Raw genomic sequence first — 17,226 nt, 5'->3', positions numbered from 1 at the left:
ACAAAAACCCTGTTTTATCCTGTGAATAAAAGTATATGTTTTTGTCAATGTACCATAATAACAGAAGCGAAACGCAATATTGTGTCAGGACAATTCACTATTTATGCACAATAAATAAAGGAGCATAGCGCGACAATTTCTGTTCAGCGCCAGACTTGCTTGTAACCTATATCACTAATTATGTTATGAAAATGACGCATTAACTACAACAGAAGATTTGCCTTTGTGGAAATGCTTGGAGCAGACTAACCTGTGAGCTGGAGTGTTCTGGGACGTTATATTTGGTCTTTGAATGGCTGCAATCCAGGCCACCCGTCGCGTCTTTGTTACTTCGGAAACATGGCTCGAACAATTTCTCTTCAACGACGTAATCCGATAACAACCGATCTCTTTACCCGTCGGCTTTCCGTGGCTGTCATGCGACCGGCTATTGCAGTTAATAATACAACAGCTTCTTGCCATTTTTGTGTTTCTTTTTTATCGCTGTGATTTCAATTGAAAGCCTGCGTGCGCTAGTACCTCTTGCCACGAGTTCCCAGAATCCTTTGCGGTTTTACCCCTGAATGACGTCACATTTTCAATCTCTATATAATATGCATGTTAAATTTTATATTTGGGGTAAAATATCAAGTCTTTTCAAGTAAACCGGTTCAAGTCCAATTCAAGTCCCAGGTCATTGGTGTAAAAGTCCAAGTCAAGTCACAAGTCTTAGAACATTTTTTCAAGTCAAGTCTAAAGTCATAAAATTAATGACTCGAGTCTGACTCGAGTCCAAGTCATGTGACTCGAGTCCACACCTCTGCTTTACAGTTCATCAAAAGTCAAAGTAATTGCCGACTGACTGAACGAATAAATCAGTCTGTTAAAAATGAGTGCGAGCAAGCAGAAAGCAATCTGTGCTAAGATCAACCTGTACAGCTACAACTATCACCCCGCTGCATTCACGCTAAATAAAGCAATCACATTTCATTTTGTTTCGGCGCTCTCTGGGTCCTGCTGGGCTGCGCTCATCTCCGTCTCCTCAGCTTCAGGCTGCTCCATCTCTGCCGCTGAGATGCTCATCTGCTCCTGGTTCTCTATGTTAGTTTGGTTACGCTCTCGGTCTTTAGCTCTCTTTTCTTTCTCCAGCATGTGGTAGTTGTAGATGTTCATGACGAAGAGAAAAAGCCCGCCAGTCGTGATGACTGAGCCACACATGAGGAAAAGGTACTTGTAGTCGCCAAAGATGTCTACCAGTAACCCTGTGTGGAGGAGGCCAGAAAGAATATTTAAAATTAATCAAAGAAAACACAGCACAGTGAGAGTATAGCGTCTAGACGGCAAGTTTGAAGGTGAAGAGGAAGATCAGACTCAGATATTGCTTATGAGTGCGTGCAAGAGAGCGAGAGTGAGCATAGGCCAATTTGAGAAGAGCCATCTCGGAAATGACGGGGCCATTACACCCTTCTTGGCTCTCCTGAATTGCCGGAAATGCAATTTGGATGGCTGCTACCAAAACGAATCAGAAGAGAGGCATATTCTCAGAACCATAAATATCCAGCTCAAGTCTGCAGAAAAGTGACAAATGTGGTTTAGATCAGATTTCAGCCTGCGGCTTTTCTGAGCCCTAAGTCCACAAGTTGCCCCGACCCCCGTTTTCCCCTCCAGACACGGATCGATAGGCGAATGTCGCTATCTCTCTCAGTGTCGGCATCTAGGACTGTCCACCTCACTGCATTACAATCCCCCTTAAAGCCGTATGGAATCCTGGCAGCTCGCCTCAGAAGCTGAAGTATTTTGAGCAGGATTAGTTTCTGTTTATTTTCTCTTGCTCCTAGAGTCTTCCCTTCTCTTTCCACTATTAAACATCTAGTTAGTAAAGATGACTGTGTTTATTCATCAGGCCAGTTTTATAAAATTGATGTTTGTCAAACATATTAGGAAGCACATTTAGTACAAACATGCTACCGTCTCCTTCTGAAACCAATTAAAGATTATGTTAAACTAAAGGAAATTAAACTGATTCCCTTAGCAGATCTCCTTAACTATACCACCTGCCATCTTTGCAGTGGAAGATTGTGTTAAAATAATGTTTGTGTGACTGAATGCAATGTACTGTACTATACTAGGAGGGGGTCACTTTGCATTTGGATCAATTTCAACCATCTCAATGCCGGCTGTATTATCTGATTGATAGCACTCATCTGGTGCCTGTACTCCAATGACCATCACCCTCATTAAGACAGCCCTTGATTGGCTAAGCAGTAATTAAGTCCATCTGGCATAGTCACCTCTTTTTTAATGTATTCACAGCTTAATTATGGCCCAGGTACAGGACTTTAATGACGAGAGTTTGAACTGAGCGTCATTAAACACCCAAAGCAAAAGGGTAATTACACCCGCTTACCTCACTTCCTCCTAATTGGATTGACCCGAAGGTTTGGGGGAGCAGTAACAAGCAGAATAGGGGAGACATAACGATTGAGCCCTCTGGAGGAGATTGTTAGACGTGCAGGGAGGCACTTATTTACCCTATTAAATGAGCGCCTCGGAACACGGTCGCTCTAGACTAACTGGGGGGCCTGTAACTTTTCACCTCATTAAAAGTCAGGTTGGAGGCAAAGGACGCGTTTGTCAGCAGGATGATATTCACAGCTGATTAAGTCATGTTCAGCTAAACTACTGTACATCCTCACCTTGTTTATGTAGGACATTAGGCCTGTATGAACACTGGTGAACAAGTTGAGCAACAACAGAGAGGATGGCTTGCTCACTGCAATACAGTATGTGTTATTGACAGACATCACCAAAAATGATAAATACCTTTCAAAACCAAATTTCTGAAAACACTAGGGAGCGTACACCCACAAGTATTGTAGTCTATCCTTACATGCATGAAGAAAGATGGCCACAAGTTAAGAAAAAAGTTACATGTAGGAGATGGTAACTAATTTATCGGACAAAATAGGTCTGCCTCGACTTGTTAAGAAAAGCAGTAAGAGTCGTGGAATAAATGATTTAAAAAAAGCATCATTTTTTTTGACAAAAGGAGGAAATACTTTGACTGATATTGCAAAATCAACTCTAGGCTAAAATGGCTATTACATTATATCTCATAGTAATGTTAGTAGCTTTTTTCTTTTTGTTTTACAGGGACAATGAGCCAAAATGCTGAACAGGTGGTCAGTGTAGTACTGTGTGCTAAGGTTGGGGCATACGTAAAAATTTTCCAGCCGACATTCGTCAATCCAATAAATGACGACGGGCGATATATTCGAGCAGGTGACTTTTTGATGGGCGGGGGAATGTAATCACGCACCAACTGATTTAAGCATTTAAAATTTATTTGTAAGTTTCATTTGGAGGGAATACTTTACCTTCTTTTCTTGTTTGTTTCAGTATTAATATAGCTACTTTTTGGATTATTGAATCATTTATTTATTTGAGATGCACTGAATCACACAAAAGACTTTACGTCTGAGGGTTTGGGTTTTTTTTAATGTTCGCTTGAAGAGATATTTTGATTTTTAACTTACTTTTTGTTTAATTTTGTATTGGTTGTTTGGTTGAGTGTGTAAGACTAGGGGTGTCAAATTATCGCGTTAATTGCGATTAATTAATTACAATGCTATTTAGCGCGTTATGTTTTTTAATCTCGTTAATCTAATTTTTAATCTCTTGACGTCATTGATTTTGTATGAGAGTTGCTATGTTATAAAATCCGTTTTTATGTGCTGGGCTCCTTGTGCTTGACTTGTTGGGGGTGGAGTCACGTCGTGAGGTCAAGGTGAGAAGTGGTGATTAGCTTACAGTGTGGATATGGAGGCGCATCTGAGAGTTGTTGGCCCAATGAACGGGAAATTTGTATTTCATAAACGCCCCGACGGCACCATTGACAAAGGTAAAGTGGTCTGCCTAGAGTGTAAGAAGGAGTTTGCTTACCACCGAAGCAGCTCAAGTTTGGCCTATCACCTCAACGCAAAGCACCCAGCCGCGAGTGCAGCAACAGCTAGCAGTGAAGGCGTTAGCAATATAGCAAGCCAGAGCAAAGCTTTTCGCCAAACAAAACTAGAGAATACCCCTCGTATGAGCAAGTCTGCGACCGACAGGCTGACTAATGTTATTGCCAAGTGGATAGCGATGAACTGTAGGCCGATAAATATAGTAGAGGACGAAGGATTGACAGAGGTGTTGCAAATTGCGTCCAATGACCCGTCATACAAGCCGCCGTGCAGGACTACAGTAACGACCAAAATCAGCAAAATGTACGACGGCGAAAAGAAAAACAAACTTGAGATTTTGGCGGAGGATTCTCCCAACTGTGTTGCTATAACCGGAGATCACTGGACCTCAGCTGGCAACCACAGCTATTTTGGGGTGACTGGACACTTTATTGATAGTGAGTGGAACCTCAACTCATTTGCACTGACCGTCATGAGAACAGAAACCAGGCACTTTGCTGATAAATGCGCCGAACAGTTCCTCAAGGTAGCAAATGACTGGGGTATTGAAAACAAGATATCCACCATTGGCACAGACAGCGCAGCAAACATGCTGGCTGCTATGAGAGCACTTCCATATGAGCACATCGCCTGCAATGCTCACATTCTCCAGAGGACCATCACGGTATGTCTCGATAGCAGTGGTTTTGTCGGTGTACTGGCAAAGTGCCGCAAGATTGTTGGTCATTTTAAACAAAGCCCTGCGAGTACCACAGAACTTAACCAACAACAAGTAGCACTCGGAAAGAAGAGCGATCAACTTATACAGGATGTACCCACCAGGTGGAACTCGACTCTCGCAATGGTCTCACGCCTCCTATGTAACCGAGAGGCTGTCCAGGCTACGTTGCACCAACAGAACCACAGGTTGGTCTTGCCAACCGAAGCTGAGTGGGCGAAACTGCAGAGGCTGGAGCTCCTGCTTGAACCATGCAAGTAAGTTCAAATAAACACCTTCCCATTTTAATTATATAAACTACTGTTACATGTGTAAAATCAAAATTAATGAACATAACAAGGAACTTTTAAGGACAATTAAATTGGAAATCAGTTACACTTTGATTTAAATGAATCCAGCTAGGTTTATTTAGCAAACCTCTCCACCTCTGCAGGTATGTGACAGAGCTGCTGGGTGGTGAGGCCTACGTCTCTTGCTCTGTAGTGCTGCCTGCTTTTCGCCATCTGTACCGTGTCATGGACATTACTGATGATGATCCTGCCTACGTGGTGAAGTTCAAGAATGCCTTCCAGAAGGATCTGGCAGCACGACGAGCTAATGGCAACGAGATATGGTTCGAGGTGGCCACAGCATTGGATCCACGGTTTAAGGATTTGAAATGTCTTCCAAGAGAAAAGAGGGAACAGGTAGGACAATAAGGTTAAGCTGGACTAATGAGTCCAATTCATTATCAAATCAAACTTTTATTTATTATATGGAACACAAAGTTCTTTACAAGATTAAATAAAAAATAAAAAAGCACTTAGTTTTAATCACAATCATTCATTCATTCATTCATTCATTCATTCATTCAGGTGTGGACCATTCTGGAGAATATGCTCCAGGCAGCAGAGCCCAGAAGAGCAGATAGTCTCCAGCCCTCCACAGAGGATGATGGACCAGCTCAGAAGAAGAGGAGGAGCGAACTCCTTCTGGGGTCTGACTCTGACTCAGAAGATGGAATTGAGTCTGGAGAGCTGCAGCGCTACAGAGCAGAACCCAGCATCAGTATTGATGACTGTCCCCTGCAGTGGTGGTATGCTCACTCAGGAGTCTATGAAAAGCTGTCAGTCCTAGCACAAAAGTACCTGGCCTCCCCAGCTACCTCTGTACCCTGTGAGAGACTCTTTAGCCTTGCAGGCCACATAGTGCAAAAGAAAAGGGCAGCCTTGCTTCCAGAAAATGTTACCAGGCTGGTGTGTCTTAGCGACTGGCTGAGGAAGAAGAAATGAGACACATGTGGTCAGCATAGCTGCTGTGTCATTTGTAGCCTACTAGAATAGATTGCTTGATGTTCAGCACTTTTTTTTGTGATGGAAGAATACTTTGATGTGCTAACTTGCAGCACTGCAATGTCAGTTTTATTTTTCATTATCTGAAGCAGAGGAATTTCAGTGCTGTATTGCTCAGAAAAGAGCAACTCTGATGTGCTAACTTGCAGCACTTAATTTATTTGATTTTATTTGTATTTATTTTTCCACTTATTTTACAAAAGAATACAACAGTATGTAAATGGTTGCATCTGTTTAACGTTTGTTAAACAATAAATGACTTTATAAAGTCACTTTCTTTGTTATATCAGTCTTTTGGTCTGCCACAATAAGTTGAGGGCTTTCCTCAGCTATTTTTAGGTGAGATTAAAAAAGAGATTAATTAGATCAATTAATTAAAAATCATAATTAATTAATCTCTATTTTTTTTTAATCTCTTGACAGCACTATGTAAGACAGACAAACACTGGACCGACCTGTAAACACGGTTATAGTGGAAAAAAGAATCCAGTTTCTCTTTGTTTCCCTCCCCACCATTGTGTTTGTTAGTTTTTTTTAATTTAAATAAAATGTTTTTGTTTTTTCTGAACATAGGCTACTGCCGTTCTTTCTTTCTATTATGAGTTTAAGTAAATGAATCGCTGCATTTGGGTGACTCTGAGGAGGGGGGGTTTGTTCGCAGCTGGAATACGGTGCTGCTAAAACAGCGCTATTATTTTTTCCATTGACTGCTTTTATTAGCTTCAACCAACATTATTAGCAAACTTACTTGTGGGCAAATAAATAAATTGCTCTTGTAAAAACGATCAAAAGCTTTTACAAGAGCGGTGGGTCCAATCGCCCAACCTTACTGTGTGCTTCCTAATGTGACGTTTATACACTATGATGTAGATTCATGCATAAGTGAATCAGTCTTAAAGTTTGGCATTGTTTTTTCCCCATCAGTTTTGCAACATGATTTTATAACTGCAATGAAAACCAACAATACCACAATACAAACAATACCACCCTAACTTTACCTCGTAAAGCCTCAACAATGAAATATCTGTGGATGTTACAGTGGGCTGCGTTTATAGATATATTTCTGGCACTGCAGTGAAAAGCTGTCACAATAGAATCGTGCCCGCTTTTAATTGACGGCCTGAGCATCATGGGCATTATACACTCGTCTCATGTGCACAGAGATTCTCTGAATCTGTTGATGATAGTATGTACTGTAAATGATAAGATATTCAAAGTCTTCACAATCTGATGTTGAGAAACATTAATCTGAAATTGTTCCACAATATAGACACAGTTTGCTTCTTACTGGTAAACTGCCCATCTGTATTTCTGAGTGCCTCACTAAGACGCTCTTTATACCCAACCTGTTGCTATTGCAAATGTTCTTCCAGCTGTGGTTAAAGTCAGACTGTAAATAAAATGCAGCTTTTTTTTTTTCTTATCTTTAAATGAAGCCTGGATTTGCCCCAGATGCTCCATTATGTCATGAAAGCCTGTGCCCATGAGGATAGATGGCTTCTTTCCAGCAGGAAATCACCATGACGAACTGCATCTTTGTGTGGGCGTCTCATACAATACAAAACATCCATACTCCGTGATAATGCGGCTCTGTCTTACAGGAATGATACTGTTACCAAGCTTTACTGCAACATAATGCACAGCCTGTGAATGAAAGAGATAAACAAACAAATATTGTTTGCAAGGCTGCTCTCGCTTGAAAGCGGTTATTTCCTCTGTAATGGTGGAAATTTCTCTTTTCCCCAAGTGTTTCTGCATGTTTGTAAGTATATATTACCTTGCTCTTTGCCTCAGTTGTAGAAAGAAGCAGCGTAAAGCAATCTTAAGTGATCTAAGAGTAAACATGTGTACTTGTGTAAGAGAAAGACAGAAAAAGGATTATGTATGAATGAAGGATGTGTTACCTGCAGCAGGTGGTCCCAGCAGCATGGGGAAGCACTCCACGATCGTGACAAGTCCAACGGCGCTGGGGAAGCGCTGATTTCCCATCAGATCCATGAGGCATTCAAATATCAGGGCGAAAACCATCCCAAACCCCACACCAAAAAATACTGCGTAGACCACCAGGAGGGTATAGCTCCTCATCAGAGGGCACAGCAAATGGCACGTTCCATTAAAAACCATGGCAAAGCTGAAGAAGTACTGAATTCTAGGCCTGATCCACTTGCTGTTGGCTACCAGGCCGGTGCCGGGTCGAACAAACATGTCAACAAAGCCCATAATGGAGAGCAGGTAGGCCGCAGAGTACTTCTCAACACCTTGGCTAACAGCATAGGTAGACAGGAACACAATGGGTGCATACGCTCCAAAGATGAACATGACATTTCCTATTAGGTAAATGACAAAGCCCCTGTCCCTGAAAAAGGACAGATCCACAAACTTCTTTGTGTTCTTCATACAGCTTCCTTTTATCTTAGTCTTGCACTTATTTGGCCGATCCACGTTTTGCTGCGGTGCACAAGCGAGTGTCTTACAAACAGGTCGCATGAGGGCTCCAGCAACACAACAGTTGAGCATCAGACCCCCCAGGATAAGGAGGCTTCCTCTCCAGCCATATGTGCCCAGTAGATATTGGTTAAGAGGAGCCAGGAAACAAAGGAACACTGGACTGCCAGCCATAGCAAGTCCATTGGCTAAAGGACGCCTGGCCAGAAAATATTTACTGATGATGGTGAGAGATGCATTCAGGTTAAAGGCGAGTCCACAACCTGCATGTAGAAAGATTGAAAACATCTCAGTCACATTCCAAAAACCCTCAGGAAGAAAAACCCTACTGAACCTGAGCTCCAAAGGGTACTTAATTAAATTAAGACTAAATCTGCCGGCTGCTCATTAAGGTTCCATCTCATTTCACTTTTGCCATCTAAAATCTCATTACAGGACTCTGGAATTATTTCAGAAATAATTTCTCCATTCAAGTAGAAATAAATTGGAGAGCCTGGGTAATACATTTACTCACTTGCCTTTCTATGCAGAAATTTTTAATCTAATTGGACCTTATTTTGAAGAAGATGAAGAGTTACAGTTAGATAGCTACGGTGTTTAGAATTTCTCCCTCTAATGTCAGGGTATTCTTATGATGCATAAAGTTTTTGTTGTTTGGTTGTTTTTTTAATGCATTTAAATGGGGATTTACTATATTAGGCTTTTAGGGGGACATAAAAAGTGTAATTTAGCAATTTTTTCTTTTCTAATGAGGAATTTCACATTATTTTGACTTTAAATTAAAAAGACTGACTGCAATCCCAATAAATGTGACATCTACAAGTCACCGAATTATGACACTGTCCCCTAAAACTTAAGAGGAACACTTAATCATCACAGTATAATAACATATGTTAAAGCTGTTGCCAGACTTGTTTTGGTGCAAGTGAAAGTGACAACAGGTTGTCTTCATTGGAAAGGCAACCTCCAAAAAGCCACATGGCACCATTTAGTTGTAATCCAGCTCCTCCAGGATGGCACATCACCTTCTCAAAATGGTTTGCTGTGTCTCCCAGCACAGTCTCAAGAGTGTGGAGGCCATTACACAAGGAGACAGAGCTGTAAAGGGGTGCCAACCCAGCAGGAGTGGTGTCGGCTCCTTTGTATGGGAAGGAACAGGACCCAGCAAAATGACCTCCAGCTGGCAGCTCATGTGCATGTTTCTGACCAAAGTGTCATAAACAGATTCCATGAAGTGTTCATAACCAGCACCGTGCAGCTCCAATGGCATTCGCCAGAGAACATCAGAACTGGCAGGTTCGCTGAGAGCTCATCTGACAGATCTGAAAGAGTCTGGAGATGCTATGGCAAACCTGTGGTCTGTGGCCACCACATGCAAAACAGTTTCTACGTTCCTGGTACCCGTTTTAATGCATAACAGTGTGTTTTAAATGATCACGGAACCCCAAATCATGACGTACCAAAAATAGTAACAGAGGAATTTTCCATGCATTTGTGCTGTCACACCTGGATTATTGTATTGCCTTATTTACAGGCTTAGATAAAACATCTTTAACGCCTCCAAGCAATGCAAAATGCTGCAACCACACTAACACATTCTAGTAAATGAGCTCACATTAACCCTGCTTTATCATTTTTAATTTGGCTCCCAGTTGACTTTAGAATTTGTTTAAAATTTCTTGTATTACATACGGACTAAATGGACAAGATCCAAACTATATATCTTGTCATCATTTTGTGTGTGAAAAGCACTATAGAAACTATTTAAATGACGCTCTTAGTTCAATTATAAATATGTACTACCATCAAAATGTCCTAGAAAGTGTTGAGATTAAATTATTTGAAGTGCCTCAATTCTATGCTTTATATTAACTAAAATGCCATATATATAGCCATATATAGTGTAGTATTAAGTGGACACAGCCCTGAAAATAAAGGCATTAGATTACATGTCCTTGGGGGATAGAATGCTGTAGACTCTCGCTCACGCTTGCCTGGGAGAAAATAGATAACAGGGGACCATCTTCTAGTAGAAAGTTACTGAAACACTGTTGTTTAGACTAGAGAGGGACCAGCAGATTGATTGTTTGATTGTAACTGATTGTTTATTCTGAGAAAAACAGGTGTGGGATATTAAACTGTTTTGTGATGCATTATACTGCTGATTTATAAGAAATACTCTTTCCAGAGAATCATGGCCTTATTTTTCTGATTAGAAAGAACAGAACATACTGCACAGGAAGGCAAGGTCATAACTTACGCTCACTGAGAAAAAGAAAGAATCTGAATGTTTAGTTTGGAGGGGGGCCGAAGCTTTGAGAATGTGAGAATCGGTCAGACACGTCGAGATTTGCCGGACACCCTCCTGTGCACATCTCCCGTCCGCACATTTGTAATGCTCAAAGTGTTGTATGGAATAAAGACAATTGCATTGATTAAAGAGATTGTTGATTGAGCATTTATACACCGAGTGTTGTTCTTCCTTCAGCCCAAAATTCAAAGAGTTGGTGTATTTAATAAAAGTCCACTGTGTGTATAACCAATGCAGTCAATCTTAGCAACACAGATTGTTAAAGCTGAGGTGTGTGCAGAGAGACAAACCGTGAAACTGTTCATGTGATCTTGTGTTGTGCTTGAACGGTGCCAGGCAGGTGCTCCAACCAATCAGAAGCATTCATTATTCCAGTGACAAGGACAGCATACCTCACCAGCTTCTCAGCATCACAAACACCAGTGAGAGAGTGAATGAAGGAGTATACGAGGAGGAATAATTCTGAGATGTATTTCGCTGTGTGTGGGGTGCTTTTTTATTAACGTGCAGGTGTTTGTGTATGTGTAAGCATATGTCTGCATGACTTCTAGGCAAAACTGCCTAATGCCTGTGTGTCAGTGCACTAGGCACAGGGGAACAGTGTAGAGCCCACACATGCCCCAGGCACCACACATGGCCCAGCCACTCGCTGTGCCTATTAATCCTTCACAGGGGCCCTTGGCTGGGTAATGAGCCTCTTAGGATGGCAGAGAGCCCCCATGTGACGAACCTGATTGGAGCTTACGGAAGAGTACAGAGGGCCATGGAAGATCATGCTCTCTGGGATCAGAGACAGTTCTGTCTTAATTACTGTCCTGGTCCTGGTCCCCTCGGTGCTCTAACTGCACCCTAGGAGCCGGGGCAGATGCCCAGGGCCTTCAGGAAAGGCATGGCAGTCTAGTTATGGGGAGCAGATCTGAACCAAGAGATTCTAAAAGGGATGTGAAAAGATGCAGACTGCCAACATCCCAATCCCACTGGGACCAGGATTGATGGGAATGCAAACTGAATGGTAAACAAGTATGGCATGATATCTTGGTTTTAGTCTGTGATCAATTATGAATTCCCAAAGTGAGACCACAAAAAGTAAAACCTGTTCAAGCAGCAGTAACACATACTGCTTAGGAATAAAAGTACTGTACCTCCAATGACGCCAATGCAGAAGTAGAGATAAGCGATGGAGCTCCCAAAAGATGCGGTTACCATAGACACTCCACACATCAGTCCACCCATGATGACAACTGGTCGGCTCCCAAAACGATTGACCAACATGCTGCTCACCGGTCCTGCAAAAACAGATGAGCACTGAGAACGAGCAGTACATTCTTGTATTATGTTACGTCTTAATGTCGCCAAAGTTTTAGTAATCCGGGTACCTACTACTTCAAGGTAAACTGATGGGTCTAAACCAGTGAAATTCATCATGTGATCATAGGGCTAAATTCTGCCACACAATTTTGTAATGAATAGCTCATTAAACAAAATAAATAACTTAAAAGATGAGTTTCATGTTTTTTTTAATGTCTGTTCATTTTATCTGAAAAGCATTATTATTTGCACATTAGCTGTTGAGCATCCCTGATCTAAACCAAGGGCAAAAGGACATCACAGAGGGTGACAGAAGACCTCCACAGCAAAGCAACCTGGCAAGTCATTAAACATTCCCCTGATAATGTAAAACACTACACCCAGTGATCAATCAGCAATTAAAAAGCCTTTTATATGCTGTCACTCTTTCCTTCATTCATAACCTTGCCTGAAAGAGTGACATTGAACCACAAGTCATTCTCCAGAATAATGAAAACCTCTATATTCTTATTGCAAACTACACAGGCTTCTCGAAAAAAAAAAAATTAAAGGAACGGTTTGAAAACGCATCAGATCTCAATGAGGAAAAAAAGATACGTATTCTGATGTGGACAGTGTTAGGAATGAAAAGTTCACACATCATTTGAAGGCAATAAAAGTGATCAACCTGCCCCCCAAAAATCAAAGTGGAAAAAAACAATGCAGCAATGATGCTCAGTTGTATGTCCCCACATTACCCTGTATGCATGTGTGACAACGTTGGGGTGTGCTCCTAATGAGACAGCGGATAATCTCCTCCCAGATCTGGACCCGGGCATCACTGAGTTTTAGCAGTATCCTGTTTTAGCAGTTGTCTCATTGTTGCCCCTCTAGTGCAGTTGTTGTTAATTTCATTAACACCAAAGTGGGTGAAACTGATTAACAGCCCCCTCTGCTACTTACCTAATCAATATCCCAGCAGTTTAACTGAACTGATGCTATACTCTGATTAAAAGCTGTTCCTTTAATTGTTTTTAGCTGTGTAGTTCAGTGGTGGTAGCAGTAATAGATTAAATCTTTTTGTTCCAATTTCTTTCATTTTTGCACTAGCAATGTGATCCTTAAAGAGCCATTAGCTGAAGACATTGCATATCTCAACATGGTGCAGTTTGTCCAAAAAGAAATCTAGGAAAACTGGACAAGTAGAAGTTGTGTCCTTGGGAAATAGGGAAAAAGCATTCTTAAGGGAGCCCGAAGGGAGAAAAGGCTGAGGTATTCCCAGTTACACAAGAACTGGACTTAAAATCAGTGGCAACAGGTCTTATGGAGTGATTCATCCAAATGTGAAACTTTTGGTTCAGATCAATGAGTGTCTACAACCAGTGGAGGCTCTGTTATTGTTTGGGGCTGTACATCAGCCAGTTGTGTTGGGCATCTTGTCAAAACTGATGGAATAATAAATACAGAAAAGCATTAACAGATTTTGATCCACCACACAAAGCCGTCTGGAAAGTGTCTGATTGGCAAAAACTTCATTTTTCAGATCATGATCCAAAAACACACCTCCAATGCAGTAAAAACATACCTGAATTTAAAAAAATAAAAATACAAACTCTCGACAGAAAACAACAAAAGGCAGCCAAGATCCAAACAACAGCTTCAAGAAGCCTGGAGAACTATTCCTGAAGACTACTTAAAGAAATCAAGAAAGCGTGCCTAAGACAGATCAGGCTGTGTGAAGAACAGAGGGGGTCATACCAAATACTGACATTCATGCTTGTTAGAATGATACAATATTTATTCTTTTTACCATATATGCTCTATTTCCATGTATGATTTGACATGTTTTAATAAATTGCTGCACCTGTGTCCCATTTTTCTAGCAAAATATAAAGGAATGAAGGGTGACTCAAGACTTCTGCACAACACTGTATGGGAAATCAAATATCCACCCAGCTGTTTATACAGTTACACAGGTTCAGAGCAGGGTCAAAGATAGATCATCGTTTTCGCTGTAGCCGTGTCACAATAGGGCATCTCTTGTTCTACCACCGTATCCATTTCCATTATAAGTTTATCATTGTGACTCGTTGAGTCAGAGGTTTCCTGAAAAGGCTGTCATGTCTTTCCCATGGGGGCCTGGTGTCAGACCCCACTGTGCTGAACCTTCCTCTGATATATTCCCCTCTTTCCTTCTCCTCCGCTAGGTGACATTGTTGAATCCTTGCCAAGGACAATATGATAAAGTCCTGTGCCTGAGCCACATTGGAGGGGAATATTTCACTAGTTAGGCCGCTCTGAGTTGAGTGCAGGTGAGTAACATAGCGTGCTGTCCTGCAACCTTGAAAGCAGATACTAACAAACTCAGGTTAAAAAAAAAAGAAAAAAAAAAAAAAAGAAGACGACAAGAAGAAAATCACACTAAATAAAAACTCAAGATTCTACTTTTTTCTTTCAGCAGTGAATAAAATATTTATGTCTTCACAAAATCGTAGAGAATACAGTTTTTGTTACCTTTATTTATTCTCAACGTTAGTATTTTGAAGACAGTATATAATATATCTAAGTAGGGTCTGATTTGTGACATCTGACTTCACTTCTACAAACCCAAATGTACAATAGATGTCACATGCAGTGGTGCTTACTTCCATAAATTCCCTTTGGACCTCAGTGAAGAGACTTAAATTTAGGTCAGGTGACTTACATGGAAGCAACGTTCACTTTATTAGGCAGCGGGTGCAGTCGCTCATGTGAAGCCAGTTATACTCGTTACTGTATTTCTCTAAATCTAAATTACAACCATACACAACAGTCGTGCCTTTGCAGCGGACACAGACACCACACAAACGATCTTTATGAAACTGGGATTTTTGTGTTTATGATGCTTATCGCCAAGTACAAATGCACAGAGCAGACTTCTCAAAATACTGATCTGTCTGCTGTCGGCTGGTTTGAAGCTGTGCTTTAGTAATGCTTGATGCAACTTTTTACAGAAGGTGTAGAGAAAGTCTGATCAACAGACCACGATCGGTGCTAGTATGGGGTGTACGTGGTATGTCAGAGCCCTAGGACAACTAAATAAAACACAAAAGAACAAGAGACCAAAAAAAAACTCAGTCTGGTTAACCTGCAGGCTATTATTTACAAGCCAATACAAATGTGTTCTCTAGTAGTGATAAGAGTACTGATTTAGAGGTGCTGACTACAAAAGGTGTGATGGCCTAAAGGTATGAGGCCACACTACACTGCATTCCAAGCAGCTCTGGGTTTGAGATTATCATATTTATGCTAACCAAGTGGTTTATTGATGTAGCATCACAGCTGACAAAAACAGACTGCAGAAGACTATTCAAATTCAATTCAGTTTTATTTATACAGCGCCAAATAACAACAACAGTTGCCTTAAGGCGCTCTATATTGTAAGGTAAAGTCCCTACAAAAATAAAGCATACAGTAATGCTAACTATGTGGATAGGAAAGCTTAGAAACAGTTTAACCAATAAAGCACACACAGAGTCAACTCACCTCCTGCATACATGGCAGCTAGCATAATAGAGGAAATCCATGCTATTTCACTGTAGCCAGCCTGCAAGTCTTCTTGAATGTCTTTAAAGAAAATGGAAAGGGCTTTGGGTGTGGAGTAGGCAAACCCAATGGAAATATGGGCCCCAATCACAACCATCCAGCCCCAACCGCCATCCAGGGGCTTGGAGCCCAAAACATCTGCTGGAGCAGGAGGCATGTTCCTGTTCAGAGTGTACAGTATAGGGGGACACAGTGTTACAGTCGCTGCATGCATGAACAAAGCAGTACAATCTAAGTAAAACACACAAGCGCATATTAATTAAAAACGAGGAGTCGGATTTCAAAATAAAAGTCTCAACATCATTCTAAACTTGCTGACAGGTAGTTGAGACATGGACTCACACCGAACTTAAAGTTCGGGCTGTTTTCAGATTCTGCGACATGCTAGACCACACCGGCCATGTTTGTAAACAGAAGCGGGGGAAATAACCCGCAAAACTACGCAACAAAGCAAGCTCTTGTGTAATATACTGCTGCTGCTGTTGGTGGTGGTCATCATAATGGGAAATGTGTGATTTCTTCCCTAGACGTATTAAAATACAGCAAGACCCAAAGGTCTGACACTGCAATTCCACATTAGAGTTTTTTACAAGCCAAGATAACTTTTCCGATCACTCCGTCTCGTTAAACCGTTCCGCGCAGAGTGGGGCAGGAATGCTACTCACCACCACGTGGACAAAGAAACCGGTTAACCAGCGTGTGTGGATATACTGCAGAAAGCCTGACTGCATCTTACCGTTCACTGAGCGTCTGCGCAGCCTCTCTTTACGAAGTTCCTGACCAAAGTTTCACCAGCCTACAGCTTTATTTGACTGCTGGTCACATGTCGCACACATGGGCCCGAGGTGATCCGATTCACTGAATCAATGGGACATGAGCTTTGTCTCCTCTGCGTTTTTCAGCCACACTGCTGTCTGCGGCGGCATTCAGTATGACAGCCGAAGGAAAAACTAAATTCTACAACTACTAAGCTATTACAACAGGAAGAAAGCTGTTACGGCTGTGTGTCCTTTACCTTTGGCAGACATAAAATGTTTTCATGTACCTAATGATGGTTTTCAGGCGTTTTCCAAGCCAAAATGAGTTAATCTGACCCATCTGATCTGATAAATTGAGGTCATAATCTAACTACTCAAGATCCGCCTCTTCTACCCGGTGAAATACACACAGACTGGACACTTTATTAGGTATAGCTTTCTAGTACTGGTTTGGACCCACTCTTGCCTTCAGAAGTGCTTTAAAACTTTATTGTACAGATTCAACAAGGTGCTGGAAATATTTCTGATCTCAAATGTGCTTTACTGAACTGAGATCTGCTAACTGTGGAGGTCATTTGAGTACAGTGAAGAAAAAAACCAGTTCAAGATGATCTGAACTTTGTGGCGTGGCATATTATCCTGCTGGGAGCAGCCATCTGAAGATGGGTACATTATAGCCATAAAGGGATGGATATGGTTGCCAATAATACTCATGGAGGCTGTTGGTGTTTAAATTATGCTCAGTTGCAATAAGGGGCTCAGGATGTGCCAAAAATAAATAAATAAATAAATAACCCTGACACCATTACACTACAAACAGCTGCCTGAACTGTTGATATGGGGCAAAAAG

At 41.4% G+C, this 17,226-nt stretch overlaps 2 protein-coding genes across 3 annotated transcripts; one reads left to right on the top strand and one right to left on the bottom strand.

Annotated features, from left to right (window-relative positions):
* Positions 1-762: 762 nt before the first annotated feature.
* Positions 763-16,632, bottom strand: LOC113022820 (monocarboxylate transporter 2-like). Of its 2 annotated transcripts, none has more exons than XM_026168670.1 (5): positions 16,284-16,632; positions 15,559-15,779; positions 11,889-12,032; positions 7,895-8,698; positions 763-1,241 (listed from the first exon to the last, which is right to left on the bottom strand). In XM_026168670.1, exons 2-5 carry the CDS (start codon positions 15,773-15,775, stop codon positions 967-969), a joined length of 1,440 nt encoding a protein of 479 aa, XP_026024455.1. In that variant the 5' UTR covers positions 15,776-15,779; positions 16,284-16,632; the 3' UTR covers positions 763-966. The 2 variants fall into 2 exon arrangements, with proteins under 2 accessions (XP_026024455.1, XP_026024454.1); XM_026168669.1 differs by having other exon boundaries at positions 16,355-16,632.
* On the top strand, positions 1,174-6,262 carry LOC113022819 (zinc finger BED domain-containing protein 1). The gene is made up of 3 exons (XM_026168668.1): positions 1,174-4,916; positions 5,093-5,345; positions 5,514-6,262. The coding sequence occupies exons 1-3, from the start codon at positions 3,799-3,801 to the stop codon at positions 5,928-5,930; spliced, it is 1,788 nt and encodes a 595-aa protein (XP_026024453.1). The 5' UTR covers positions 1,174-3,798; the 3' UTR covers positions 5,931-6,262.
* Positions 16,633-17,226: the final 594 nt, after the last annotated feature.

The sequence above is a fragment of the Astatotilapia calliptera genome, chromosome 5 (genome assembly GCF_900246225.1).
Source record: "Astatotilapia calliptera chromosome 5, fAstCal1.2, whole genome shotgun sequence".
NCBI lineage: Eukaryota > Metazoa > Chordata > Actinopteri > Cichliformes > Cichlidae > Astatotilapia > Astatotilapia calliptera.
The sequence above is the reverse complement of the archived record's forward strand: the minus strand, read 5'-3'. Positions and strand labels throughout refer to the sequence as shown.